Source organism: Brassica napus, chromosome C2, assembly GCF_020379485.1.
Source record: "Brassica napus cultivar Da-Ae chromosome C2, Da-Ae, whole genome shotgun sequence".
Classification (NCBI taxonomy): Eukaryota; Viridiplantae; Streptophyta; class Magnoliopsida; order Brassicales; family Brassicaceae; genus Brassica; species Brassica napus.
Window position 1 is genome coordinate 56,452,195 of NC_063445.1, and position 24,164 is coordinate 56,476,358.

The 24,164-nt window shown below is 37.1% G+C and overlaps 2 protein-coding genes and 2 pseudogenes across 3 annotated transcripts; 3 read left to right on the top strand and 1 right to left on the bottom strand.

Moving 5' to 3' along the window:
* Positions 1 to 102: 102 nt before the first annotated feature.
* LOC106431687 lies at positions 103 to 6,511 on the top strand (annotated as a pseudogene).
* LOC106431696 (protein MEI2-like 1) lies at positions 6,257 to 11,770 on the bottom strand. Of its 2 annotated transcripts, XM_048747267.1 has the most exons (15): positions 11,412 to 11,770; positions 10,615 to 10,777; positions 10,253 to 10,472; positions 9,758 to 10,155; positions 9,512 to 9,670; positions 9,305 to 9,421; positions 9,085 to 9,230; positions 8,901 to 8,968; positions 8,447 to 8,809; positions 7,632 to 8,286; positions 7,447 to 7,531; positions 7,289 to 7,357; positions 7,023 to 7,202; positions 6,668 to 6,829; positions 6,257 to 6,586 (listed from the first exon to the last, which is right to left on the bottom strand). In XM_048747267.1, exons 2-14 carry the CDS (start codon positions 10,690 to 10,692, stop codon positions 6,692 to 6,694), a joined length of 2,676 nt encoding a protein of 891 aa, XP_048603224.1. In that variant the 5' UTR covers positions 10,693 to 10,777; positions 11,412 to 11,770; the 3' UTR covers positions 6,257 to 6,586; positions 6,668 to 6,691. The 2 variants fall into 2 exon arrangements, with proteins under 2 accessions (XP_048603224.1, XP_048603223.1); XM_048747266.1 differs by having other exon boundaries at positions 6,257 to 6,829.
* Positions 11,771 to 15,793: 4,023 nt separating this feature from the next.
* On the top strand, positions 15,794 to 19,583 carry LOC125581581 (signal recognition particle subunit SRP68-like; the record flags this gene model as incomplete). The annotated part of the gene is given in 13 exon segments (XM_048747268.1): positions 15,794 to 15,954; positions 16,043 to 16,167; positions 16,252 to 16,318; positions 16,394 to 16,504; positions 16,854 to 17,049; positions 17,166 to 17,251; positions 17,322 to 17,517; positions 17,821 to 17,932; positions 18,151 to 18,278; positions 18,438 to 18,644; positions 18,737 to 18,846; positions 19,167 to 19,296; positions 19,470 to 19,583. Coding segments are annotated over 12 exon segments (1,551 nt in total), but the record flags the coding sequence as incomplete, so codon positions are not given.
* A 1,441-nt stretch (positions 19,584 to 21,024) lies between these two features.
* The window catches only part of LOC125582522, a 5,006-nt pseudogene continuing 1,866 nt past the window's right edge, over positions 21,025 to 24,164 (top strand).

The following is a 24,164-nucleotide window of genomic DNA, read 5'->3' on the forward strand; positions in this document are numbered from 1 at the left end:
TGAGTTAAGATATGATTCTCAATCCCACCATACCCATCGAAATCACTTGATGAGTTGATGATATATAATGGGTTAACATGTTACTCAGGTTGAAAGGAAATCAGATTTGCTCTAAAAGAGGCAAAGACAAAAGTTGCGAAGGCATAAACATAAGCTGAAGAACGAATTCAGACAGAGATTTGTAAAATTTAAAACTTTCCGACAGGCTTAAACCCTCGAGCTTATAATTAATGGTTTATGTTGGGCCCAAGAAGCGACAGAGGAAGCCCATTAAGAAAAGTCGCGTTAATCTCACGTGCTACTTGCCCCGTGTTTAAAGTCTTCTGCGTCGTCTCGTCTTTCAAGTCCAAAAACATTTCTCCAAGATGAAGATTATGCATTTAAGTCACACTGGAAGATGCACACGTGTTTCGAGTTATCTTTTATTTGGTTTATTCCGAGAAGCGAAGCTTGGCTGTGTGTCTACTAATCTCAAATGGATACAATGCACACAAGGTGTTCGACACAATTCCCCAATGGGGTCAATATTGGTTCTCCGCTATTTTTTTTTCTTCTCATCACGTGGCACTCACGTGAGTTCATTTCTGTTAATATTCTGTTATCTTCCCGCTTCTTCTCTCAAGAAGCAAAAAAAAAAAAAAAAAACTCTCCAAGAAAAGCTGCAAGAAACCTTGAGAGTACAGTCACCATGACAGACGAAGAGGTCATGAAACACTTCGAAAAGGCTAAACTTCTCAACGAGAAAGGAGACTACATCAAGGCCTTGGAGTTACTCGACGATTTGATCTCAGTCTACAGAGAAGACAAGAACCAAACCTTTCTTCATTTCGGGCAAGGAGATGTGTTCATGCGTCCCATAAAACCGACATGGAGGTCGTCTTCTTGTTGGGTGCTGTAGGATGCGTTTCTGAATATACGCCCTTGTTAGAGTTCTGTGCCCGTCTATTCCACTTGTTGGCTCGTAGCCTTGGGTCAGCCTTGTATTACAAGAAAACCCTCCGCAGAGCGAAACACAAACTCTCTTTATCATCTGTTCCTCAGCCAGATGATAACAAAGTTCGTGATGAGTTTTCGCTTGAGAATGTAACCAAAGAGGCAGAGTTCATGATAGCTGAATCCAAGATTATGTGACAACCCGCCCCGTGGGAACTACCTGTCCCGTGGCCCCAGGCTCACAGCGCTGCAGCGCACCGACCCCAACCTCTCTATTATGAGTTCTCTCTAACTCCATAATTAGGTTGTTGGTAAGCCTCGAACCCAGGACCTCACCCTTTAACAGTCTTCCCACAGAACAAGCTGTCACCAATTGATGACAGCTTGTCTTGTGGGAATGCTGTTAAAGGGTGAGGTCCTGGGTTCGAGACTCACCAACAACTTAATTATGGAGTTAGTGAGAACTCATAATAGAGGGGTTGGGGTCGGTGCGCTGCAGCGCTGTGAGCCTGGTGCCCATGGGGCAGATAGTTCCCACGGGACGGGTTGTCACAGATTAGGTCTATAAGGAAGTACGCGCCGCCACCGGAAGTTTGTGATTCAAAGAAAGGTGAGGATAGGGTTGGTGGTGAGCTGAGGTCGTATTGGATGGGTTTAGATGTTAAAGTCAAGAGAGATTTTATGAAAGTGAGCGTTGAGAGGGTTAGAAGGTTTGTCAAGGGAGTACATAAAAGCAAGGGAGTGGATGTTTTGAAACACGTTATGGCCATTGCCAGGGAACACAAGAAATGGAGAGTCTGGGTGTGTCGAACTAAATGTGATAAGGTGTGCTTTAGTGCTGAAGAATGCAGGACTCATCTTGAAGAGAAACATGCTGCGAATTTGGAAAAGGATGTGGTCATGAGGATAGGGATAAACTGGGCTTATAAGATACAGCATGGGAGATGGGAGCCAGTGGATACAGTAGCTGCTGTTGAAATGATCAAAACTCAGCTGGAAGATGTGAAAGCGTTTACAACTAGATCTAGGAAGAAGGGATGGTCAGACCAATGGCCTTTAGCCACTGCAGATGAAGAGCGGAGTGATTTACTCAAGGAAGTCAAGTTACTCCTTGTGTCACTATGTGAGCATCAGATTCTCTCCTGCAGCATTCGAGACTGGGTGATGAGTTTTCCTGTTAAGCATCTTAGGAAACTCGAAGTTTCAGAAGAGAGTATTAAGGATTGTCGCATAGTGGAAACACCACAGAGCATATGTTTTCTGGAACGTGATGAGCTCAAACAAATCCGAGGTTTTCTAAAGAAGATCAAGTGTGAAAGGCATGATGGTACAGATCATGTTGGCAGAGCAGTGGACAGTCTTTTGGATCGCATTCGTATTAAAGAGAGTATTGAATTTGACGAGAAGTTTTCATTGTTGTTTCTGGATAAAAGTCTGTTGAAAAGCAATAATGCTCTATCTGATGATGATGATTATGAAGGGAAAATCAAACTAATCAAGGATCCCGATGTTCACTACGCCAAGGCACAGGCTCAGGGAGATGATATCATATCCTGGTTAGGTGACCACTCTTCAGTAGATAAGAGCTTTCCTGGACCTATCAGGGAACACAATCTTGTAATCTGGGTGGCTGTTCTGAGAGCTCTTCAGTACACATGTAAAACACTGGGAACCAAATATGCAAAGAAAGAGCATGTCTTGGAGTACGAAGCAGCTCTTCTTGTCGTGGAGAACTTGTGTGATGAAAGAAGAAAGACTGTTCAGGAAGATCAGTGGAACAGCTATGCATCTCTTCTCTGCGATAGATTCGAAGATAGAGTCCACGAAAATCCCCTCACTGCAAAACTATTCTTGTGTGCAGTACGAGATGTTTTCGAGGGAGGATTGCATCTGACATTTGATATTGCCGACTTAGAAGATTGCATGAATCTTATACGCGAGCGTAGTAAAAGTCTCAGTAATGATAAAGTGTTGAAGTCCATAGAACTTCTGAAATCAATGGTTACCGAAAAGGTTCATCCATGATTTGAATATATACTTAATAGAATAACACTAAATTGTCCATCTAAAGTTATGTACATAACGTGTAGGTTCTGCGGATCGATGCAAAGATATTGCTGACTGATAATTCAAGGATTAGATTGTTGGACAAGCTCACAAGGCTTTCTGCTTATGACAACCGCTCTTATATGCTTTATTTTCTGAAACCTTTCTTGCTGGTAAGTTTGAAACTTTATTTATACATTTGCCGGCTGATTTGGTGTTTGATATGTTTCTTATATATTTTCATGTAGAATGAAATTGTAATTATGAAGTCCAAAGTCAAGTCAGATGCAGCAGAAGCAGATCTTTTACTCAAAGAGGGGAAGAAGTCACTCAAAGAGGAGAATAAGTCACAGGCCAAAAAGACGAGAAAAGATAAAAACATTAAGGTTTTTGAAGTTCTAAATTCTCTGTTTGCTTCTTTGACTTTTCGGCTAATCAGTTCTAAGAATGAATGAGCTTCATGGCGCAACAGATAAATTCAACGAGCGTGGTTACTCCTGTTGATAAGACTGTTGAACAGTAAGTACCTCAAGAGTCCTTTTTGCGTGTTTGATGAATTGTTTCCTGGTTTTCTCTGAGCAAAACTTGTTCCTACATCTCCAGTGAATCTTCTGTCAAACTTGAACCGGAAGAACATTCTAAGGAACCGGAAAGAGGTGGATTGGAAACTTCATCCAACACTGACATTCAAGTGGAAGCTACTGCAGTTGACTGTGACGGTAAAAAGAGCTTCTCAATTGTTTTGTTTTGTTACGCGCTCATAATTCTTATTTCTTCATTCGCCACCTTCAAGATATGCAGTTGGAGCCAGCCCTTGAAGGAGCCGCAGCCAGATACAATTCAGCTCTTGACATGACGCTAAAGGTAAAGCAGTAACCAAAAGAAAATATTCAATTGCTAAAACCTTTCTTGCTGGTTGGTTTAAAAACTTTGGTTATATACAGAGAGCTTTTATTTTTCGTCTGATTTGGTATTTGAGTGGTTTCTTATGTTTTCATGTAGAACGAAATTGTAAATATGGAATTCAATGCCAAGTCAGATGCAGCAGAAGCAGATCTTCATGGGCAACAGATAACTTCAACAATAAGTGTCGTTGAACTGTAAGTGTCGATACCCCAATAATATTCTCTCACTCTGTTAGATTAGTTATCATTCATTATCCAAGGGAATATATTCCGATATTCTTGTAACAGATTAGTTACCAATATCCAAGGGAATATATATCCCGATATTTCTGTAATAGTTTTGTTATTTAAGGAGAAATACGTTTACTTACATGGTACCTCAAAAGTTCTTTTTGCGTATTTAATGAATAGTTTTAGGGTTTTACTCTGAGCAAAACGTTTTCTTACATGTCTAGCAAACCTTCTGTCGACCTTCAACCGGGCGGTATATCTCAATCAGCAAAAACGATGGAAGAAGATTCCATGGAAACAAAAGATACTCTAGGAAGCGAAAAGGGTCCATTGGAAACTTCATCCAACAATGACATTCAAGAGGAAGCTACTAAAGTCGACCGTGATGGTAAAAAGAGCTTCTCAATTGACGATTAGTTTGAACTGTTTTTTTTGTTTTAAGATTCATCCTTATTATTAATATTAATTCAACCATCTTTAAGATATGCAAAACATGCCTGGAGAAGATTCAGTCTCTGGAAATTTGGAGTCAGCACTTGGAGGAGCTGCAACTAGATATAACTCAGCTCTTGACATGACGCTAAAGGTAAAACAGTTACCTAAACTGTCGTCTTCTGATTCAGATCATTCCATATCTCTACCTTCTTATATAAATTCACAAAACATGTGGTATTTGCAGGCCCTCGTGAACGTAAACGTTCTTAAAGAACAAGTTGTAAAGTACAATAAACAACCAGTCCCTGACAACCTAGGAGAACAAGTTCTATGTGCGCTACAAAGTTTATTTACCTCTGTCGTGTCAGAGGAAATAAAAACTGAGGGAGCCTACACTCTCATCTTGAGAGACTTACTCGTGTCCCTAGAAGAAGTTGATTCCATGGTTCGTGTGAATATTATAAGCTTCTAATCATTCATCATAAATTTTTCTGGTTAATAAGCTTAACTAAAGGTAATGTATTTTTCAGTCGAGTGGTGCTGCTGAGGTACTTGTACCCATCCTTGAGTATTGGCATTGCTGGAAAAATTCAGAAAGAGATAGCTTGGTGGATCGGCTTTTCACGTTGGAGGAAAATGAAAGAATGAGTTGTAGAAAATGCGGAAGGAGCCCAAATTATCCAGAGCAGAGTTCTTACGGCATTGTTGTGGCTTCAGATTCAATCAGAAACGTGAAGGTATGTTTTCATTAAATTTGGCTTCTTGTCTTTCCCTAGAGAAACTGGTATTAATTTGGCTTTTCATATATGCAGTGTGCTTTTGGGGATATAAAGTTTGTGGATATCCTTAAGGTTACCCGCATGGAATATAAAATGTTATGTGACATTAAAACTGGAGGTTGTGGAACGACAAACTTTGTTCATCACGTTATAAGTAGATGCCCGCCTATCTTCATAATCGGTAAGTTTTTGAGAACCATGATTGTGATCTCATATACTCGTTTCATTGGTTATGGTTATAATAAAATAACGTTGGTGTTTTGTAGTGTTAGAATGGGAGAAGAGTGAAACTGAAAAGGAAATTTCTGAAACAACAAAAGCTCTGGAGTGGGAGATAGATATCAGCAGGCTGTACGAAGGCTTAGAACCAAACACTAACTACCGTCTTGTGTCAATGGTCAAAAAAAAAAAAAACTTGTCCTATTGTTCTTCTGTGTTTCTCTGTAAAAGTCTCTGATATTATGGGATGTGAATGCAGGTTGGTTATGGTGACGAAGACGAAGAACACATATGCATGGCTTATGAAAAGAACCAGTGGGTGAATCTCAGACGTGAGTCTTTAGCAGGAGAGGTAAGAAAGAAACAGTTGAAATTTGGCTTCCTTGAATATAATTGTGAATTTAGATAAGATAGAAAGCAGACAGTGGTAATATCTGTGAGTTGGTGATGCCATAGGTCGTTGGCAACAACTGGAAGAATGTGGTCACGTTCTGTGGAGAAAGGAAAGTTCGACCAGTGATTCTGCTTTACGAAGCTGTCTGATCCATGATGGCCTAACAAGTGCGGAAGTTGTTCTGTTTCTGTTTCAATTGCAGAGGAGTTATGTTTCTGTTTCATATTATGGTCAATGATGAAACCCATTTTGTAGCCACATTAACGATAATCTCATAAGCAAATTGAAGGATTTTTACTAAGAGAAGAAAATGATAGCATAGCAGAAAAAAAGGAAAATTTTAATATTTCATATCCATAAAGGAAGCATTCAAAAAATCTCCCAAAGAGTTACAACAACATGATATGGCCACAAATAGCCGGCAAAGAAGATGAGTGTTAATCCAAGGCTTGTTACATTGATAGCAAGAACCCAAAAACCCTTGAATATAACCCCAAAACAAAACACACACACACAAAAAAAAAAAGGAAGTCCAGAAGATTTGTCTGGGGATTTTTTTAATAATACAACAAAACTGGTGAAGCAAAGGTGGGAAGGTTTGTAGTCAGCAAAGTTCATGATCTCTCCAAACAAAAATTTCTTCACTGCATTTAAAACACCCTCGATTTACAGAACTCTAGGGGGGTGTAGATGATATATGATATGATATATAATATATATTTAACCTTTTGTTATCTTTTGCTCATTGGTTAGTTCTCTGTTCCATTAGGATGTTCTTCTCGGTTTTCCGAAGCGGAAGCGATGCTAAAGCTGTTGTAATTATCAGTGCTACTGCTTCGTGGCTTTCCTGGTCTTGATCGTATGTTGGTACCCATTGGAAACGGTTCCTGCAGATAATAACAACAAAGGTGAAACTATGAAACTAATCAAATCTCTCATTGAGTATGAAACTATAAGATCACAAGAACCCATTTCAATACGTGCCACCAAGTGAGCAAATGAGCCATTAAAAAAGAAAAAGGAAACCAAAAGGATGAAACCTAACAAGATGATGTTATCTGATGTGTTAATAACACTCACCTGATCACCAGCATTTGGACCATCGGTGTGGAAAAGAATAGGCCGGCAACGTTTGTCTTCGTTCATTAAGCTTGAATTCTGAAAATGGGCAATGAGAGCTACTTTTCCTTGGATTCGAGCATATGTAAGTGTTGCCACCTTCTCGCTGTTAAACTTCTCCCACTTTTTGCCATTAAACGCCTGCAAGTGTTTTTAGAACTTTTAATAAAAGCTCTTCTTAAAAAATCCAAAAATGTATACGAAAAAGCAGCAACACATGGATGTACCTTATAAAACGGGACAATCTTTTCAGGTTCAGTAAGGTTGATGAAAGCATATCCCACATTGCACTTGTTCTGAAATCAGAAGGTGAAATTGCGTTAAAGGAAGCAATATTGCAAACAAAAAAAGCTCAGTTTCTGCATAAGACTTTACGCCTACTTACCTTGAAGTCAATTGGCAAATAGAGAAAATCATATGTTCCTTTACAATGCTCGTCAATGGCAGATAGAAGCATCTTAGAAGTGTACCTAAACCATAGAAGTATAAGGAATAGTTAACCGTTGAAACAGAGTACATCTAACAGAAGATAAAAGCAAGGAATAAAAGAGAAACACTGAGTTTACTTACTTGTTAGGAATGTTTTTAACCATCAACGTTGTCCTGCTATCATCCCCACGTAATATACGGTCAACATCAAGCTCATACAGTTTCTTGTCAGCGTTACTAGAGCTAGACTCGCTTCTACGGTGAGAGAGATTCCTGTATCGTTCATTCGGCGAGTCATACGAGCCAGGCATTGAACCCATTGGGCTCCTCCCGGGGAAGAGATGAGACAACTGTTGGGGAGATCTCAGTACAGCATTTGGGGAATTTACATCCATTCGATTCCCAACAACATGGGAAAAAGACTTATGAGAACCGATCTCCATTGGACGTGAGGGTGAAGAGCCAGGAAACCCCATGCTACCATGAGAACCTATGTGGAAGCCAGGCGATTCTAGAGATTCAGCTACATAGGCTTGTCTTCTATCCCAGAAAGGCGAGTTTAACACCGGCGCAGATCCAATGTGGTGGTGCACAGGAGAAGATGCCATATTCACCATGATAGGAGGCGCTCTAGAGAATACAGTAACAGGTGGCCGCTGAGTTGGAATGCTGTTGATGTGAGATGGCGAGTTAGGCCACATCATGCCACTTGACGGATTAAGCTGCTGAGTGTTAGAGTTGCTCCATAAGTTAGGGTTAGGGCGGCGAGAGCTTTGATTCATGGGAGATCCTACGCCTACAGCCAAAAGAACACAACAACTAAAAGTGAGTAAAAGCAGTATCTTAAGAATGCTGCGGCAGAGCATTCTTCTTAACTCACAATTGCCAACTACATTACATCATTATACTTTAACAAATTTATATAGACAGTAGCAATCTAGAGATAAAGAGCTTACCCCCTCCATTAAAGCCGTCCACTCCACGGACATTATGTAACATAAAGCCTTCATTTGCTGCCGAGGATTTATATGGACTACCATTTGCAAAGTTGTCGAGATACTCTGAAAAAGAATGAGGATGGAGATTTGGCATGCTCTGGATCCCCATATTTGTATTATCAAAAGAATGGCCATGCTCCTGAACTCCGACAGGCTTGCTGGCTGAGACGACGTTTGCCGGAGGTTGAAATCCAATAGGAATGCTGAGACTCCGGTGACGTTCAATGAAGGAGTTCACAGGTGATCCAACAGAACTATGACTAACCCGCATAGATCCACCATCAATGGAGGTTGAGGAAATTAATCCCGGGAAATGTCTCCCTGAATAAGAGATGTTTAACGATAGTGAGTTGTGTCCAAAGATGACAAATCATTAAAAAAAAAATTGCACATGATTATTGCAAAAGCATACCCATGTTCACTGATGATGTATTAGTAAAAGACATTTTAGGTAGACACCCTTCAGCATCTTGCATATATCTGAAAAGGAAAAGGAAAATTATGGGTAAATCCCACAGACCTAACAGAAAATCTTTGATTTGGCATTTGCATTAGTTCATAGGACAAAAGAAGAAGAAGACAAAAACAATCACCACCTTGTAGCCTCTGGACAAGCTGGCGCAAGTTTAAGCTGCTTCCCAGCAACCTCGAGTCCATTTAGTCCACCAAGAGCAGCATCTGCGGCTCGAATGTCAAAGAACTCTATGTATATCTGTGGGTTATCATGCACAGTTCTACGAATCTGCAAATCACAGAAACAACAACATTAGCATCTACCTTGAAAAGTAAATATAACAAGAACCCAAATATATCAACCTCTTTGATTTCTCCATATGATTTGACCATTCGGTTGAGCTCTTCGTTCGAAATAGAAGAATCGAGATTATTAATTAACAAGGCTCCTTTGCTCGCGTCTTTTTCTGAAGGATTTTCCTGATAGCAAGAAAAATGGAAGATAGATAAGAAACCAATACAAGTCACATAGCAAAGAAAAAAATCTTCCAGAAGAATATTTTATCAGACCGTAGGGATAGAATAACGAATGTCAAGCTTCGTTCCTCTTAACAGCTTATTGTGGAGTGCCCTCGCCGCATTCTGAGCAGCCCTTATATCATAGAACGATACCATGATAAAGCCACGACTCTTGAAAGCTGTCAGAAAAGCCTGGATGTCTCCAAATTGCTGAACAAGTAAATGTATCCTCAGTACAAGTATACACACCATGTAACTCCTAAATAAAGAATCATAAACGCGGATGAAATAAGGTACCTCAAAAAGGACCTTCAGCTCATAGTCTTCGACATTGCTGCCGATATTTCCGGCCAAAATTGTTCTTGATGGAATTTCACCTCGACGATGTTCGCCAACAGAGTTATTACTTCCTCTCTCGCCGTTCCTGTGGCCTACGGAAGAAAAAACATCTCCATCTAGTTCCATGCCACCAACACTGCTGAAGAGGTCAAAATCATCCAGATCATCTCCATTGGCACGAGATTTAGGCCCAACCTCACCCATCACTTCTGCAAAGAGATCATCTTCGTCTGGCAGAAGATTTCCAATAGTTTGCGCCTCAATTTCTTCTAAAGTCTCAGAAGGTTCTTCCTCACGGTGGGTAACAGCTGTGTTTCCAGACATAGGTGATAGCATATCACTTCCCTGCAGTCGTACTGCAAAAACAGCAATTTGGAGACGCACTCAAGTCGTTAAAGTACAACAAAATGAACACACTAAGTCAAAATTCACGAAAGTGAACCAGAAGCTTACGTTTCCTAGTAAATATATCAGACAGTGAGCTGGAAAACAAACTGCTTTCCCACTGACTATCACTTGTAGTGTTTCTTGCGTTAGGACTAAGAGAAGAGTGCACCCCAGACAAGCTAGATTGTGGCTTCAGCTGGTAACTTTCAGGTGTCCAGGAACTCTTTGGCAGACGGCCACCTTGGTTTTCAGACATCGTGTCTGTTTTCAGAAACCCAAATTGCCTCTGCAGAACAAAAAGAAAACAGTTTTAGACATCATAGACAACAGTGGCAGACAATGCCATAGGTGACAATTACAGTAGAAGCAATTCTAGTGCAACAGAGTTAAAAAAAAAAAAAAAAAACCCATGAAACAATAAGAGATACCTCTGAAGTAAGACGTATATCTTCACGAAAGTGAGAAGGTGTTGATACACCTCCCTGATCCATTACATCTGACGGCATTGTGCAGATGACAACAGAATCAAACTAATAAAACCTAAATTTCTTTTTAACTTTTTAGTTTTTTCAACGGACCATAGCCCTTCCCCTGAAAAAAAATGAACAAAACAGTGTTATACAGAAGAACCAAAATCCACTTTTCATTGCAAAAAAGATCTTGCCAGACAAAATGAGTAACAAAGAAAGGTCTCAATCACTCAAGTACAACTACAAGATTAAGCCAAATAACACAAAGGAGAAGAAATTCAAACCCCAAATCCAAAGTACGAAGTACGAAGCAAGCAAAGTTAGCAACTTTAAGCACTATAACAATAAGCTCAACAGGAAAATGATCTTAAATTGCTCAACTAAAGCAATCACTCACGTCTCAGCTACAAGATTAAGCCAAATAACACCAAGGACAAGAAACTCAAACCCCAAAATCCAAAGAATGAAACAAAGGTAACAACTTTAAGAAGCTCAACATTAAAACTATCTTAAATCAGACTAGAATTCGCCTAATTCATGATCCTTGTACAGCTCATTATATTCAAATAGAGAAACCAACTCCTACCTAATCCACACGGAAACTAACTTAATCCTAAATAAAAATTTAAATTCAGGAGAGAAAAAAAAAAAAGAGAGAGCTTACCTAATTACAAACAAACACAATTACGCTTCCGTTTGATAAAATAAAATTAAATTGAATATAAATTGTGAAGAATGGATCTAAAACTCTTTACCTTCACGATCCAACGAAGAAGAAGAAGAAGGAATAATTCGGCTTCTCTCTTTAATCTTCCTCCTTTGCTTTTTGTTTCTTCTAACCAATCACATCCATAGTCAGCATATTTATTTAATTCCCCAAAATTAAAATAACCAAAAACAAAAAAAAGTGAATCGGTGTTTGAATTTTTTTTATTTTTTTAAGAATTTCCCCTCCTCTCACGACGATGAGACTGGCGGTGGTGGTTATGATGATTCCGGCGAGAATCTTCCCGCCGACGGGGATCTCCGGTAGAGAGAAGGAGAGAGTTTTTTTTTTTGGTTTTTTTTTCAGTTAGTTGGTTTAGAAAAAAAAGGAGCGGACAAAAAAATAATTAGAGTATGGTGGGAAGAGAGGGACTCTGCTGCTTTTGTATGTACCGTGGACCTAGTGGTGTGTGGTACACGGTTTAATCTGGACCGTTGGATTAATGATTGATTTTTTTTAATAAAAAGGAGGAAAATAAAAATATTACGGACTTATTACACGAGAGTCTTGACTGCAGACGGCGAGTTCGGCTTAAGGAGCCGGCTATTACTTTTTTTCTCGATGTGTAACTACTTTTTTTTTTTTCTAAATACAAACTATTTATTAATATGTACTCATCAAGTTAGGAATCTACACATTATCATTTATCAATACTTGTTTTAGATGATTCTTTTTTAACATAGTTGTTTTAGATGATATTCGACAGAATGAGAGTTTACAGCATCTTAGCGATGATTAGATTACTGAGACAATTGTTAAGATATTATCTTTTTTATGTTAACATGTACATAAATGTATACCTATGTAAGACAAAGAAAAAATACGCATAAAAACATGCACATAAACATCTAGTAGTGTGGCACTGGAAACATGTTTCAATATATATGATTTATAAAGACATGCAACCCAATATTCAATGGGCAATATAGACGGTCATTTATATTTCTCATTGTGCTTTTGTTCATTGTGGAAGATGGAGAACTTTTTATGCCCTTTCTCAAAAAGAAAAAGATGGAGAACTTTTTTTTTAAAAAAAAACTGTAGTTAATGTTTTTTCATCGTTACACTATATATACCAAGAAAATGTTTAAAAACATAGGCTTGCGTGACTTTTGTTATAAGTTCACGATATATATCTTACGTTGCTAAGTAAGCCCAACAATAAATCATTATCTTTAATCCTTTGAGATAATGTTTGGTTGGTCGATTGGTTCTAGTATTACATCTTACAACTATTTTGGTTCACTTTTAGCAAAAAAAAAAAACTATTCTTTTTTTTCTTCTAAAGAGAGAATCATTTCTTTCACTATCAGTTTCACGGTCTTTATCATTAGCGTTTGGATTTTTCTAGCTTTGTTGTTTTCTCCTCACCATACCTCAAGTAAAATGTCGCTTTAGTATATTATACAAAATCGTAGTACAATGTAAGGGATAGCAACAAGAAACTAAATCGTAATCAGCATTGAGTGAAGATTTCAAGTGAATTTTGATTGGTTTGCTGGACAAATCCCTCCACGTTATCGAATTTAGCATGTGTAGGTTCGAACTTACAAATGGAAAAGACAAATAAGTCATCCACTAATGTCTTTTTTTTTTGAGAAAAAAGTCATCCACTAATGTCTTTGTCTTTTTTTTTATCTTACAAAACGTAAATTGAAAACTTACAAATAATGAATTGAACTAATATGCAGTCACGTAGCCAATGGCCGTGAACCGTGGCCGAAGGTGAGTGTCGTCTACGATAATATATTGCCTGTGAGATTATTTTCAAATACTGAAACCTCATATCCTAATAAATGTTTCCATTTACGTATTATTCTATTGTATATACAATTGCTTAGCTTAAAGATTCATCAAGTGTTTTGTATTGGGATCTCCGTCCAACATTATTACAGTATTATTTTGTTTCACTGAGTGCAAAATACCCATTCTAAAAATGTCAAAATAGAGTCCCCCCCCCCCCCCCCCCCCAAGATGTACTAGAGTGTTTATAAGATAATGGTCCACTATTTTGTGAATAAGCATTTGTTATTTTATTCTTTTACATGCATACACATGAATATATATATACCAAGCCGGCTTTTACAGTTGATTTTTCTAGCCTAGTTTTTTACGACGGTTGGTCCAATAAGATCAAGAACAAGTACCAGAAGGTCCTGAACTGAATGAGAAAATCAGACGTGGTCAAGTCTAAATAAGAGCATCTAAAAAAATCTATCTATTAGAGTTTAGAAAACTCTATATTTAAAGTTTTAAAGTGTATTTCTCTAAAAGTAAAACTTTAAATTTAACTTCAAAAATATTTGTAGTTTATACTATAATGTTTATATTTGTCAAAATTAATATAATTTCATAAAAAATTATAAATAACTACCTCATATATAAAATATTACAGTAATACAAATTAATAAATTTTTACGATAAAATATAAAATTATAAATATAAATACATAATTAAATATCAAAATACAAGTAAATTATCATATTATTCCGTAAAATTATTTCCGTAATGCTCCATCTTCGGTTACACAAATTTTGTTTAGACAATATTTTAGAGGTTCCGGAGAAAATTTACTAGACTATTAATGTTGGTGTAATATTTAAATTTGTGCAATAATTATGTCTTCATGTATCTTTATAAACTTTTTTATTAAGTTTATTTTGTAATATTCTTGTTGTCTAATTCTAGTTTAAAAATATTATAAATCTTACTTTAAAATTTTAATTTAATTTATGTGTATTATTTTAATTTATAAAAATAAAATTGAAATATTTATGATATAGAAAAGTTTAAAGATTAAATAATAAATGAGAAAATATTTAAGAAACATAAATATGATGTGTAATTAATTATAATGACTAAAATACAAATAAAAAGATGAAACTTCAAATTTGGAGTTTTAAATATTGGAACTTCGAATATGAATTAAAACAATAAAATTTAAAATTTTGAATTTTCTTTTTAGAGAGAAAAAACTCTATATTTGAAGTTATAGAATTTTTTTTGTAAATATTCTACTACAAATGAAAATATTATTTAAAACCAATTCTCCAAAAAAAATTAGATTAATCTACACAACATTTATAATTTTATATCACTAAACTATACTCCCTATTCCCCAATACTATTGGAAACGAACGAAATAAAAATATTAGTGTAATATGCGGGCCAACATGGCAAGCTAAGCTGAGCTGATAAGAGCAAGTCGAGCTAGTGGCTTGAGACTGAGAAGTGGCGTGAAGGAGAGGGTCACTGTCCGTGATTTTAAATGCTGGGCGCTGCGTGAAGGATTAGAAAAGCATCTAAGAATAGATGCTCTTTCTCAGCGTATCCACGTGTCAATTCTTCATTAGTTTACACATCGAAAGCTAAACCAGCAAATACTTGCCGTTGGATTCATCAAGCCAACATAAAAATTCGTGTGCCACACTTACGATAAAGAAGATGCTAAACCGTAACGAACCGGCTTCTAACTTTTGGTTAATAATCGGGATTTGATTAGAACTAGCAGGTGTCACATGCCTACGGAAGTTAACATCAAAAGATATTCATAACTTGAGAACTAGATCATTGGTTTAGAGATAAACTATTCTATTGAAAATCAAAAGATCAAACTAATACACCATCGAAATAAATTATATAAGGCTTTCACGTGCTAAATCTTGAAGAACACGATTGGACAGAACAGCAAAACAGTAGCAATAAACCAATGGACATATGGAACATCATATAAACTTTTTAAGATATCATTGGATAGTTAAACTAATTATTATTATAATGATTTTTGAATTATTTGGTTGTTAATATGGTCCACCCGGTCTCTTCTCCATCCAGATCCCGTTATCTGTATAGATTTCCGTCGGTCTCTTTATTAATTCTTTATTGATTTTCAATAATAATATATTTTATTATTCCCTGCTATTTTATTTTCTCTCAGCAATTTTATATTAGCTTTTGCGGTTTAAAATATTTCTGTTAGTCGTAATTCGTAATACATATCCAAATTCAAATAATAAAATATATCAAATTTACAACGAAAAAATCCAAAACACTGTTAATATTGTTTTAAATGAGAATTGATGACACATAATTGTGTATATTATATCATTATTAGTACAAACTTTTTAGTTATAACATCAAATATATATAAGTTTTACCAATCACTCATTAGCTTTTTCGAAAATAATCAAATTCGGTAAAAGTTAATATATATTCGGGTAAATTATAGTACTAGACCGCTAACAATTTACGAATTTGTAATGTATTTAAAGGAAAAATAGACCAAATTAAATTTGGCGCAATAAAATTGAGGAACTAGCCCAAGGGGCCGACATTATATGGTTATGCGCCTTAAGGCCCATAATAAAGCCATAATAAACAAGACTTCACCAGACGAGATTATCATTCAACACCCGTTACTAGTCATCGTCGTCATCTCTTCGTGCACTCGCTTAAGATTCGATCAGAGCCTGAAATTTCGCAATCGGAATATTCCACATTCGCCGCCGTGGAATCACCTCATCAAATCAAAAGTACGGGAACTAGCTGAATTCGTCTTTCATTCTTTTTCGATTTGGTTTTGATGTATCCGTTTTGCGTTTTGGTGTATTATTTGTTCAGGGAGGTTTTAGCTAGGGTTTAGGTGAATCAAATGGGGAAGAAGGAGAACGAGATGTCAGCAATGGAGATCGACGATCCGAAACTGGACGGCTCCGATCAGATCCTCCCTAGGTTCTCGATGAACGGTTAGTTTTGTTTACTAGGTCATTACTGTGAAGTGTATATCAATAAGTTTGTGAATGTGTGTGAGATTGTATTTGGCTTTACAGTTCTGCAGCTGATGAAGACTTCTCAGGCTCAGCATGGTCTGCGTCGTGGTGACTATGCTCGTTATCGGTAATTTATATCAAAAATTTAACCTCATTGGCCAAAAAGAAGTAATGTTATATAATGTTTATCTTGTTTGTGTAGGAGGTATTGCTCAGCACGGTTGAGGAGGCTATACAAGTCCTTGAAATTTACTCATGGCCGTGGCAAATACACTCGACGAGCCATTCTTGAATCAACTGTCACCAATGTTAGGTACTCCCTCCGTTTCAGTTTAATTATCGTTGTAGAGTAAAATTTCCGTTTAAGTCTCGTTTTATAGTTTGAGTGCAAAATTTATTAACAATATTATCCTGTTTATTTTTCTTTTTGTTGAAATATGGTTAGGTGTATAGGTAATGATGTCCTTAAGTTGTTTGCATAAACCTAAAATGACAATTAAAATGAAGCGGAATAAGTATTTGTTTGAGATGTGTTACTTGCGTGCATACATTCATGGTTTGGTTTGATGTGAAGGCTTAGTTGTTGCTTCCACCATAAAGTGATTTTGTTGCACTCACATTACCTCTAATTGAGTTGATGTTGTGTCTTTTGTTTGAAATAGGTTTCTTCATGTGGTTTTCTACATGGCGGAAAGAGCATGGAGCCATGCGATGGAGAAAAGACAGCTACCAGATGGGCCTAATGCACGGCAGCGGATTTATTTAATTGGGAGGCTGAGGAAGGCAGTTAAATGGGCTACGCTTTTCTCAAGTTTGTGCTCTGTTAAGACAGATTCCAGGACATCTCTGGAAGCTGAGGTATTTAACTTATCTAAGGCCTTTAATGGAAGAAGAGAATACCTCTGTTGTAGTCTTTAAGCTTAGTTGTTTGTGTGCACGACGTGAGTCTCATACTTTATCTTACACTTTTATAGGCATATGCTTCCTATATGAAAGGCACTATGTTGTTTGAGCAAGATCAAAATTGGGAAACTGCGTTGGCCTGTTTCAAAAACGCCAGGTTTGATTTGTTCAATATCCTCTTTTTGTAATTTGGTAGGTCTTGTTTCTGAACTTATTCCACTTTGCAGAGCTGTTTATGAGGAACTAGGGAAATATGGTGATCTAGAGAACCAAGTTCTTTGCCGGGAACGAGTTGAGGAGCTTGAGCCTAGTGTTCAGTACTGCCTACACAAAATTGGCAAAGCAAACTTGCAGACATCTGACCTACTTCAGATTGGTGAGATGGAAGGCCCTGCCTTGGATCTTTTCAAAGCAAAGATAGAGGTACGTAACATTTCAGTTTCTATCAGCCTCACCTCACCACCAAAGCAATCGAATCTTGTCCACATAATTGCTGAAGCATAAATTTTTTGTTTTGTTAGTTTTTTCATCTGTTGTTAGAAACTTGGAGTCCGATTTGACCTTTGACACACCTAAATACTAATTACATGTATACGATTTTGGGTACTCTTGAGTCTTGGGTACTCTTGAGTCTTGAGTGTCTTGCACTGGTTCAGTGGTGAACCATTTCTCAGGTCTGTTTAATATTTTGGATTAATATAATGCATATTATTCACTGTCACGTAGGCTGCTATGGAAGAAGCCAGATCTCAACAAGCTGCATCTCTCACGGAGTTCAATTGGCTTGGCTACAGATTTCCAGTTTCCAACCCAAAATCTCGGGTTTCTATTTTAAAAGGTTCAACATTCTCATATACTCTCTTTTGAACTACTTTAATATGCTGAAAATTATGTCTGATCTAGGAAAAGTTAGGCTTACCTGTCTGATCTAGGAAAAGTTAGGCTTACCTTAACCTTCTAGTTACTATTGTGCGTTACCCTATTAATAAACCTGCCTTTATAGAACATTGAGCATCTCTTCTGCGACTCTTACTCTTTTGTTTCTTGTTCGTTCAGCCCAGGAACTTGAGAAGGATCTACAGGGCCCAACAGCAGAATCGCTCCCTGCAGAGAAAAAGCTAACCATATTTGATAAACTATTCACTGCATATAATGATGCGAGGAATACCATACGCAGTGACTTGGTGAGTGAATTTACAAGAGATCCTCTGATTTATTGATTGGGTTCACCGAATAGCCTTTTGAAATTTTTAGAAAACGGTAGACAAGTTTATTAAAGAGTTGTTTTGGGGGTGTATTGATGTTTCTTTGATTGATTTTACTAAGGAGCATACAAATTTCAGGTAAGTGCAGGAAATGCTGAGTCTGTTAAAGATGAGCTAAATGGTCTGGACAAAGCTGTTGGAGCTGTGCTAGGACAGAGAACCATTGAAAGGAACCAGTTGTTGGTTAAAATAGCAAAGAGTAAACTGAACAGGAAGCGTGATGATAAGAATGAAAAGGTTACTAAGCCTGAGGAGCTTGTTCGATTGTATGACCTTCTATTACAGGTTAACCACCGTTCCACCTGTTTTTTTTTTTCTTCAAAATCGGATTTTGTTCGTCAAACCGTCGACATCTCACCTGCATTTATTTTTCTCAGAATGTCGCTGATCTTTCTGATCTCGTTAGCTCTGGACGAGACAGGAAACCCGAAGAGATTGCCTTCGAAGAAGAGTGTGAACGCAAAAACTTAGCCTTTCGTGCTGAAAGGTTTAGTTCTTCACCTTTACGTTTCACTTGATTTTAGCATCTTTGGTTAGAGTTGACCCTCCTCCATTAGTAAAATTTATTCACTAAATTAGGAATCTGATTCCTGGTCAGTGGTCACCCATTGTCTTCAACTACTCTTTGATACATATTATAACCACTTATTAGTTTCTTTAGTCCCTGTCTCGAGATATTCACACAGTTCTTTCCAGTTGAGAGAACTTAATAAGTAGAGTTAGTTTCATATACTGACTGATGATGCATTTAATTTTCGTCGTCCGTGATTAATTTAGCTACTGATATCTTCTGGAATCGCATTTCAGGTGCTTCTACTTGGGAAAGTCATATAGTCTAGCAGGAAAAAGGGTTGAAGCATATGCCTTGTTTTGCCGTGCCCGGTCTCTTGCTGAAGATGCCCTGAACAAGTTTCAGAACATAGGAAACAAAGACGAGGTATCCACTTATCATTTTATTTATTACCTCATACAAGGTCACTTAATAGCATTACTATACCCGGATAGAGATAATATGTTTATGGTGCAAGTATAGGCACATTACATGCCTGAAATATTCATCTCATAGATATTATATATATCCACTAATTTTTGTTTTATAATAATAATCAGGGAACAATCCAGGAATTGAAGACACTGAGCAGAGAATGCAGAGCTAGTAGTTGCATAGAACATGCGACGGGGATAATGGAGGAAGAGAAGGCGCCAGAGAATCTGTCAAAGAAATCTCTCAGCTATATCACTAAACGAGACACGAGACCCACTAAGGTACAATCCCTCTCGCTATCTACCTCCTGTTTCCACTCCCCCGCGGTTTGGTTTCGTGAGACTAGTAATTTTTCTTGTCTTGCAATGTCTCATGATAATGTTAAACCGTTCTTCCTTATGTTAAACCTCAGGCGGAGAATACTTGTTAGACAAACTGGATGTGTATGAATCAGCGGTTGGAGATGCAAACACAAAGATGGCCCCAAAGATTGAACGGTTCCCACCAGCATTCCAATCGATACCTCGTAATCCAATTGTGCTAGACCTCGCCTACATTGCATAGAGTTTCCCGGTTCTTGAAGAGAGGATGAAGAAAGGCCGGGGAGGTTTCATGAGCCGTTTTTTCAGATCAGGTTTAAAAAAAATCTCTGATTTTTAGTGTCCTTTTGGTTTTCAATTTTGTTTTCACCACACTCCCTGAAACTACTTGTTTTGCTCTTTAGCTTTCCGAAAAAAAAAACAGCCAGATGCATCAGATTTTTATTTATTTTTTTTAGACTATCACAGTTAATTAGACTGAGTATTATTTTGCTCTTCCTTGACACTTTAAAATTTTGGAAATATATAGAAGACATTTGTTGTTTTCTTTGCTGTATAATGAAAACGTCCCTGGAGCATTGGCCTGTTTCGGTTAATCCCTTACCGGTTAAACAGTGTATTATCAACGCTGTACTTGTAGTCTAACAAAAATTAGGCTTGAAGGATTTGTGTGTGTGTGCTACGTATTACTTAATTTAACTTGGATAATAGCTCTATAATTTAATTTATAAGGTTGATTACGATTGGTTAAATACGGATCCAGATTTTTAGTTTCTCACACGTTTAGAAAGTTCTCTCTAGGAAGTCAACTCTTTGGGACCATTCCGTCTCTTGCCTAATTTAAATCATCATCATCCCTACCAATAGTCATTCTCCTTCATTTAATTAATAGGTTACCACACAATCTAATGTTATTGCAATCACTAGTCTTTTAAGTGTTTCATCATTTCTAATTTTTGTTTTATCATAATTCATAACGCATAATCACATTATTTTTATGGAGTTCTGTTGAATAAAGAAATAGTAGTAATAATTATTTTATATTGATGTGTTTTTATATTTATATATAAATATAAAGACAGCCATGGAGGGTTCAGAGGTTTTGTTTGAACACGATCAAACACCACAACAATAAAAGAGTATTTTGTAATTTGTGTTTTGTTTTTGTCCATCGCACGATCTTTCCCTTTTTTTCCGCCCATATTCTCCACTTCTCATCCAAAATAAGCTTTTCGATTTCCAAAAAGACAAACACTTTTTCATTTGGTTTTTGTGTGGGAAGAAAAAAAAAACACCGGTATTAGCTCTGTCCGCGTGGAGGAAGACGACGACGGATGAAGAGGAGGTGGTGGATCGTTCTGTATACCCCGTGAAGAAAAATGCATTTCGCTAAGCTCGATGATTCGCCTATGTTCCGTCAACAGGTTTGTTAATTTTCTTTTTTTAATTCTGTGATCCGTTTCGATCGTCTATGCATATGATTCCATTGCTCAACAGATAGATAGAGAGTTAGGGAAGATTCATGTAAAATCTCTCGTGCCATTCTATGATCAAACAAACAATTTTTTAAAAAAAAAATCTGATACATTGTGGAAACATGGATGAAGAAGCAATGTATCAGGAATTTGCAAATTATTGTTTAATCTAATATTCAGTAAATAGCTAGGCGGTAATTAGTCGTTGTTTTATAGGGGATTCACGTTTAGACGAGTGTTTAGACTGTTTTTTACAAAAAAAAAATGTTTGTAATTGTAAGCCCTCATGAGGCATTGTTTTGAATCTGCAACTAAAGTTTTTTGTTGTTGTGTAACAAGATGCAATCTATGGAAGAGAGTGCAGAGCTGCTGCGAATGCGATGCTTAAGGTTCTACAAAGGATGCAGAAAATACACGTACGTTTTTTTTTTTATTATGCATTTCTCAAAATTTTGTTATATGAAAATTTTTATAAATTCTGATATTTTTCGTTCTTTTCGCTTTTTATTATTATTAGGGAGGGACTTGGAGAAGGGTATGATTCAGATATTGGCTTCGCAAATGCACTTGAGTCTTTGGAGGCGGCCATAATGATCTCTATGTGTTGCTTTTGGAGGTACCTACCTCTCCCTTGTTTCTCTTTTGTTCTTTGGTGCACACTTATCTTAAGGCAATATGTTATTTTATCTCAGTCCTGTATGACGAATTCACTATTGCTCTACGAGAAATCGGGACATACAAGGAAGTTCTTCTTCTCAGAACACTACTAAACCCAATGCAGTCTTCAAAGGGGATGGCCTTCAAGTATCTATGTACTTGGTTGAACTTATCTCCTTGAATGTAGGTTTCTTTCTGGGGGGTTTGTATAGAGAAAGTTATTTTTTGTTCGTCCTTCGATGTATATTGAAGAGATGCGTAACTGACTATGATGTCTTTTCAACACTTTTTCAGGTAGAACTATGCTGATGACGGTTTGCTTCAGTTCGTGAATGTTGACGTCCCAAGAAGTTAAGGTATTACCTGATAATCCTTTCAGATTTCTTGCATTCTGTGTTCACATTTTCTCTGAATTGCGCAAGTCTTTATTAATTCTCTCACACAGGAAGCACGTAAACGGTTTGATAAGCTTCCATTATATACGATCAGGTGCGTTAATGACTTCAATATGTTTCAACTAACTGGAAATCTATGGTTGTTACCACAAATATAGTCTGTTTGGAACATTACATCTCATTTTATGTGCATCTGAATGGACACAGGCACGAGAGAATTATCTTCTTTCTTTAAGAAAGAGTACTCGATTGGATGTGGCTGCAACAATTGAGGAGGTACGTAGAAAGCATTAATACTATTTCACAAATCGACCTTCAGTTTTGACTAATTTTGGTAGAGAGAGGCATTTCAGGATCTACATAGCGCAAGAACGACGTTTCGAGCAAGCCCGGTTTCATCTGGTAACCACTTTTGTATTCTAATGCTAAGAGAGTTTCCAAAGGTATTCTCTTATGAATAAACTTATATAGTGTTTGTTTACTTCTATATGGCCAGTTAGTGCACTCTCTAATGCGGAAGCTAAGAAGCGATTTGAGTTTTTGGAAGCAGTGAGGGGACAATGGACGCTCATCTCCGTTTCTTCAAGGTAAGATGTTTCTTAAAAATAATTTTAGGAAGTAACAACACTAAACTTTCGTTAGCTGGAACGCTCTTTTCTAGGCCTGCGGGTTCAGTTAGTTGGTTATTCGGTTAGTTTGGTTCAACATAAATTTACCGAATTACCCGAAGTAAATTTTTGTTCGATATTTAATTATTTGGTTTTTGAAAAGTCTGCTGAAGTTTTTTAGTTTGGTTAGATTTCGTTTTAATTTTGTTAAAATTTTTGGATAAATTTGGCTAGTTCAGTTCAGGTTTTTGGGTATGGTTTTGGTGTAATTTTGTTTTTTTTTAAAGAAAAAAAATATTTTAGAAAACCTACCGAATTAACCGAACTTCTAACCGAAATTTCGATTCGGTGTTCAAACTCCCATGCCCTACTCTTTTCCTGTTTCTTGACATGAACTACTTGATGATTCACTTTCTCACAAGAGACTCTTTCTTTCAGGGATATGAGCTACTGCATCAATGGAGCCTTTTATTAACCAGGTTTATAATAACAAGACTCCTTGTAGCATGATTTCTTTTGTCTTTTAAAATCTTCTGAGATTTTTCTGTAGCCTACCTTTCTTATCTAAGACATATCTCGGATGTGTTTAATTGAAATCTTTTATTGCAGGTGTTGCTTATGCACACCAGTCCAAAGAATGTGCAAACTACGAAATGGCGTCACTCAATGAAAAGAGCGGAATACCAAAGGCAAGTTGATCGAGAAACTAGAAAACTCATGTGGTTCTCCAACAGGGATGGCATGAGACACACTCAAGAAACTCACAAAGGTTATAGAGGCTGTCATGCAATCTGCTGCAAAAGGAAAAGTAAGGGAATAATACCTTGTGTACTAAGAACTTACTCATCACCTCATCCTTATATACTGTTTTGTCTTCCTACAGTTTCAGACAATAAGAAAGGGTATCTGTCTAAACGTTCCTCAAACTTGAGAGCGACTGGAAAAGAAGATTCTTCATCCTTGATAGCCGTGGGATGCTATACTAATTACCGCAAGCCTTGGAATTGGTCTTCGGTGAGTTGCAAACTTATAAAACATTTTGTTTCTGTTCCTTCGTTAAGAAAACAGATCTTAAGACATGTGTGTTCTATTTGAATCTTTGAAACTCTATTCTATTTATCAGATGGAAGCAGGTCTGTTGTGTTCACAGGAACATGACTTCAGAGAACAGTCCAGGGCTGCTAAGTCGATGGCGGTCTCTTCTCATTATCACGGCGGCGTGCACGAAGAAAAACCAGTTGCACGGCACACTGTGAATCTACTTACCTCGGACCATTAAGTTGATGCAGATCAGACTGATCTAAGATTTCTGCTTTCGAATATTTCGTCGCCGACAAGTTTATACATTGCATAATATTAGAGAGA